The 6,192-nt window shown below is 44.4% G+C and overlaps 1 protein-coding gene across 1 annotated transcript; it reads left to right on the forward strand.

The window, feature by feature from the left end:
• Positions 1–259: 259 nt before the first annotated feature.
• On the forward strand, positions 260–2,005 carry LOC138786496 (piggyBac transposable element-derived protein 4-like). Its single transcript, XM_069963481.1, has one exon. It carries the CDS (start codon positions 260–262, stop codon positions 2,003–2,005), a length of 1,746 nt encoding a protein of 581 aa, XP_069819582.1.
• The last annotated feature ends 4,187 nt before the right edge of the window (positions 2,006–6,192 follow it).

A 6,192-nucleotide genomic window follows, 5' to 3' on the forward strand; every position in this document is an offset into this window, starting at 1 on the left:
TCTCTGCCCACTCAGACAGTTCCTCCGCCACCCACCCCCACACCTGCCCACCCCTCTGCCATCCCCCCTGTCTCTCTTGTTCTGATCAGTGACTAATCACTGATCAGCAACAAGTGGGCACAGTTTCTTTTCATCTGAAAAGTTAAAAGTGTAAAAAACACACACACTACACAAATAAAGTTTACTGATTTACATAACCCCCCATATCTAAATCTTAAAAAAAAAATGTCCCAACGCCTTTTTTCGGCTGAAGAGGCATATGCTCTTATTGCCTCTGACACCGAAACAGCGAGTGAGGGAGAAGAGGAAGATCCTACTTTCCTTGTTTCGACTTCCTCCTCCTCCTCCTCCTGTTCATCATTTAGTGATGATGAGACCCCAAGGCGCCGAAGGCGTCCAAGGCGAACGCCTCGGGCAGCCTCCCCCGATCTCCACCCCAGTGCTCCCATCTTCACCCCAGCCCCCCATACAAGTGAGCCCATCTGGACCCCAGCCCCCCCCCAATTTTGAGCCACAGATTCCTGATTTTGTGGGACAATCGGGAATCCAATTTGACCCCTCAGGCTTCACTGAAATAGACTTTTTTAAACTCTTTTTCAGTGAAGAACTGATAAGTCTGATGGTCGTACAAACTAATTTGTACGCCCAGCAGTTTCTGGCTCAGCACCCCGTCTCCTCTTTTTTTTCAGGATCCCACAGCTGGACCCCAGTTGATGCAGCAGAAATGACCACGTTTTGGGGTCTTCTGCTGCACATGGGGCTAGTTAAAAAACCCCGAATTAGGCAGTATTGGAGTGTGGATATTTTATATAACACTCCAATACACCGGATGGCCATGACAAGGCATCGCTTTGAGGCCATCCTTAAATTCCTGCATTACAACGATAATGCAAGGTGCCCCCCCCGAGATGATCCCTCTTACGACCGCCTATACAAAATTAGGCCGGTCATTGATCATCTCGCGGCCAAATTTTCGGAGGTATATATCCCAGGGAAATATATCTCCATTGACGAATCCCTTGTCAGCTTCAAGGGGAGAGTCCAATTTCGCCAGTACCTTCCAAGTAAGAGGGCAAGGTACGGCATCAAACTCTACAAACTCTGTGAGAGTACCTCAGGGTACACTCACAGATTTAGAGTTTATGAAGGGAGGGACACCCACATCCAACCTCCAGAATGTCCGCCCACTCTGGGAGTTAGTGGGAAGCTTGTGTGGGAACTGATGTTCCCACTACTGGATAAAGGTTACCACCTCTACGTGGATAACTTTTATACCAGTCTCCCTCTTTTCAAATCCCTCAGTACCCGAGCTACTGTAGCTTGCGGCACTGTGAGGAAAAACCAGAGAGGTCTCCCGAGTCACCCTGTGGCAGAAGTACTGCGACGGGGTGTCTTCAAGGCCCATTGTAGCGACAACATGTTATTAGTCAAATATAAGGACAAACGCGATGTCCTTATTTTGACTACTATCCATGGTCCTGGCACGACCCCTGTTCCTGTCCGCGGTACCACCGCAGTAGCACTCAAACCCGATTGTATTTTGGACTACAATCGGTATATGGGAGGAGTTGATCTTTCAGATCAAGTCCTCAAGCCATATAGTGCTCTGCGAAAAACAAACATCTGGTACAAGAAGTTAGCCGTGCACATGGTCCAAACGGCAATGTACAACGCGTTTGTACTTTACCGTTGTGCCGGCCACCCTGGGAAATACCTCCAGTTTCAGGAGGCAGTTGTCAAGGCCCTGATTTTTTGTGGAGGAGAAGGAGGAGGGCCTAGTACTTCTGCAGCTGCAACTGGAGGTCCCCGTATCGTGCCAGGACAGCACTTTCCTGGCGAAGTCCCTCACACTGGCAAGAAGGGCAAAAGCCAGAAAAAGTGTCGTGTGTGCTACAAAAAGGGGTTTAGAAAGGACACGTGTTATCAGTGTGATACCTGTCCTGATAAACCTGGCCTCTGCATGAAAGAATGCTTCAAGACGTACCATACGTCTATGGAGTATTAATTGCCAATCTTCAAAATTCCCAAATTTGTCCTTTCCAATTCGAGTCACTGGCCACTAAAGATGAGCGGACCGTCGGACTTTTGGTCGCTCTCTCGTCATGCCTGTGATCCCGGCTGCATAGTTGTGCTCCCGCGAATATGCGGGCAGGATATTCCAGGGAATTCTACATGGATTGCCTGGAATATCCTGGCCACATATTCCCGTGAGCGGAACTATGCGGCCGGAATCACAAGCATGACGAGAGAGCAATGATGCCATTGGACCATAAGTCCGAAAAGTTCGCTCATCTCTACTGGCCACATGTAGGGTTTATTTTTATTTATTTATTTTTTTATATAGGGGACATAGGGTCCATATACACGGAAAGATTATCTGCCAAAGATTTGAAGCCAAAGCCAGGAATGGATTTGAAAGAGGAGAAATCTCAGGCTTTCCTTTATGACCTGATCTCTGTTTATAGTCTGTTTCCAGCTTTGGAATCAGACTATAAACAGAGATCAGGTCATAAAGGAAAGTCTGAGATTTCTCCTCTTTCAAATCCATTCCTGGCTTTGGCTTCAAATCTTTGGCAGATAATCTGTCAGATAATCTTTCTGTGTAAATAGACCAATACACGGCATAATTAGTGGAGGGCAGACTTTCCATGTCGGCATCACATGCCGATGTGGAAAATCATACTGGCCTGACAGTTGAGCTTCTATGTTTCAACTGTCAGCCAATGCCGTGCCTATCTCCTAATTTAGACCTCAAATACACATGGGCTCCCAAGGCCCATTGTATTTGCAGGCTTATAATTAGAGCCAGATTTAGATTTTTTTTTTCTAGAAGGGACATACACGGCATAATTAGGGCATGATCACACTGAGCAAAATCGGGGGAATTCCAAAGCAGAGCTCCACTTGTCTCAGTCTCAAACAGTGTTAGTATGGGAGGGCACTCTGTCCTTTTGGAGGCTTGTCCTGTGTCCACTTAGTAATGTATGTCCACTTGTGGGGTATTTCCCCCTTCGGCGGAAATTGCTCTGCTCATTCCCCATCCACCCCACTTTTAACCCCTTGAGAAAATGAAAGATTCCAGGCTAGACCAACCTTTTAGTCTAAAAAATTAAATTTTTTATACTAAAATGTTGGTCTAGCTTAGAATCTTTCATTTTCACAAGGGGTTAGAAGAAAAAAATACCCCCTAAACATGTAGAGAATTTGCCCCCGAGTATGGAAATACCTCACATGTGGACTTAAAGTGCCAAGCGGGCGCAAGGAAAGCCTCCAAAGGGAAGGAGCCCCGTTTTGGAAGCTGGATTTGGCGAAAATAGAGGACGGACACCATGTTGACTTTACAAAGCGCCTGTGCTGCCAAAACTGTGAAAATACCCACAAGTGACCCCATTATGGAAAGTACACCCCTCAACGGATCTAAAAAGGGGTGTAGTAAGCATATGGACCCCACTGGTGGAAGGCACATAGGTGGAACAATGTGCTGTGAAAATGAAAAAATTCAATTTTTAATTTTTACAACCCATTGTCCCATATTTTGCCTGCCACCAGTGGGGTCCATATACTAACTATACCCCTTGTTACGTTCCTTGAGGGGTGTAGTTTCCATAATGGTGTCACTTGTGGGGGGTTTCTACTGTTTTGGCTGCACTGGGCCTTTGTAAAGGCAACATGGCCTCCGTCCTCCAATCTGGCCAAATCCAGCTTCCAAAATCCAAACGGCGCTCCTTCCCTTTGGAGGCTTTCCTAGCGCCCACTTGGCATTTCACGTCCACATGTGGGGTATTTCCGTACTCGGGGGGAATTGCTCTACATGTCTAGCAGGTTTTTTTCTTTTTCAACCACTTGTGAAAATGAAAAAATTGAGGCTAGACTAACTTTTTGGTCAAAAAAAAGTAATTTTTCATTTTCTTAGCAGATTGTGCCTGCCACCAATAGGGTCCATATGCTCACTACACCCCTTGTTACGTTCCTTGAGGGGTGTAGTTTCCATAATGGTGTCACTTGTGGGGGGTTTCTACTGTTTTGGCAGCACTGGGCCTTTGTAAAGGCAACATGGCCTCCGTCCTCCAATCTGGCCAAATCCAGCTTCCAAAATCCAAACGGCGCTCCTTCCCTTTGGAGGCTTTCCTAGCGCCCACTTGGCATTTCACGTCCACATGTGGGGTATTTCCGTACTCGGGGGGAATTGCTCTACATGTCTAGCAGGTTTTTTTCTTTTTTAACCCCTTGTGAAAATGAAAAATGTGAGGCTAGACTAACATTTTAGTTAAAAATATAAAATTTTTCATTTTCACGGCACATTGTTCCACATTTGTACCGGTCACCAGTGGGGTCCATATGCTCACTATACCCCTTGTTACGTTCCTTGAGGGGTGTAGTTTCCATAATGGTGTCACTTGTGGGGGGTTTCTACTGTTTTGGCTGCACTGGGCCTTCGTAAAGGCAACATGGCCACCGTCCTCCAATCTGGCCAAATCCAGCTTCCAAAATCCAAACGGCGCTCCTTCCCTTTGGAGGCTTTCCTAGCGCCCACTTGGCATTTCACGTCCACATGTGGGGTATTTCCGTACTCGGGGGGAATTGCTCTACATGTCTAGCAGGTTTTTTTCTTTTTCAACCACTTGTGAAAATGAAAAAATTGAGGCTAGACTAACTTTTTGGTAAAAAAAAAGTAATTTTTCATTTTCTTAGCAGATTGTGCCTGCCACCAATAGGGTCCATATGCTCACTACACCCCTTGTTACGTTCCTTGAGGGGTGTAGTTTCCATAATGGTGTCACTTGTGGGGGGTTTCTACTGTTTTGGCAGCACTGGGCCTTTGTAAAGGCAACATGGCCTCCGTCCTCCAATCTGGCCAAATCCAGCTTCCAAAATCCAAACGGCGCTCCTTCCCTTTGGAGGCTTTCCTAGCGCCCACTTGGCATTTCACGTCCACATGTGGGGTATTTCCGTACTCGGGGGGAATTTCTCTACATGTCTAGCAGGTTTTTTTCTTTTTCAACCACTTGTGAAAATGAAAAAATTGAGGCTAGACTAACTTTTTGGTCAAAAAAAAGTAATTTTTCATTTTCTTAGCAGATTGTGCCTGCCACCAATAGGGTCCATATGCTCACTACACCCCTTGTTACGTTCCTTGAGGGGTGTAGTTTCCATAATGGTGTCACTTGTGGGGGGTTTCTACTGTTTTGGCAGCACTGGGCCTTTGTAAAGGCAACATGGCCTCCGTCCTCCAATCTGGCCAAATCCAGCTTCCAAAATCCAAACAGCGCTCCTTCCCTTTGGAGGCTTTCCTAGCGCCCACTTGGCATTTCACGTCCACATATGGGGTATTTCTCTAAACTGCAGAAACAGGGCAATACATTTTGTGGTGCATTTCTCTGGTAATAGGTTTTCTACTATGAGAGAAATTGGATTACAATATAATTTGTGCACAGAAAATTGAAATTTTCAATTTTCTTACACATTTAGCTTTTATTTCTGTGACTCAACTAAAGAGTTAAAAAACTTTTTGGGAGTGATTTTGAACAGTTTAGGGGGTGCAGTTTCTGAAATGGGGTGATTTGTGGGGGGGTTATTACATACAATCCCCTTAAATTCACTTCAAACCTCAACTGGTCCCTAACAAAAGCTGATTTTGAAATTTTCTCAAAAATTTGGGAAATTGTTGCTAAACTTTTAAGCTTTCCAGTGTTTTAAAAAATTGAAAGCAAGTTTAAAAAATGCTGCCAACATAAAGTAGACATATTGCTAATGTTATTTAGTGTCTAATTTATGTGGTATAACTATTTTCCTTACAGGCAGAATATTTCAAAGTTAGAAAAATGAAAATTTTCACGATTTTTCACATTATTTTGTGATTTTTCACAAGTATTCGCTATAAATATCCACTCAAATTTACCAGTAATATAAAGTAGAATATGTCACGAGAAAACAATCTCAGAATCATTAGGATATGTAAAAGCATCTAGACATTATTAATGGATAAAGTGAAACAGGTCAAAATCACAAAATTTGGCCTGGTCCACTGGGTCATTTTGGGCCGGGTCCTCAAGGGGTTAAATAGAAGTAAATTAAAAATTCATATAACTTACTGAACCCAGTTGATTTTAAAGAAAAAAAAATTTCTGCTGGATAACCCCTTTAATGAAGCAGTTCTGCAAAATAACCCTTCGCCAATGGGTGTGGGGTACA

Source organism: Dendropsophus ebraccatus, chromosome 3 (assembly GCF_027789765.1).
Source record: "Dendropsophus ebraccatus isolate aDenEbr1 chromosome 3, aDenEbr1.pat, whole genome shotgun sequence".
NCBI classification, from domain to species: Eukaryota; Metazoa; Chordata; class Amphibia; order Anura; family Hylidae; genus Dendropsophus; species Dendropsophus ebraccatus.

Bases quoted from the DNA above. Each gene is read 5' to 3' on its own strand.
- LOC138786496 (XM_069963481.1), top strand. From the start codon at position 260: ATGCTCTTATTGCCTCTGACACCGAAACAGCGAGTGAGGGAGAAGAGG.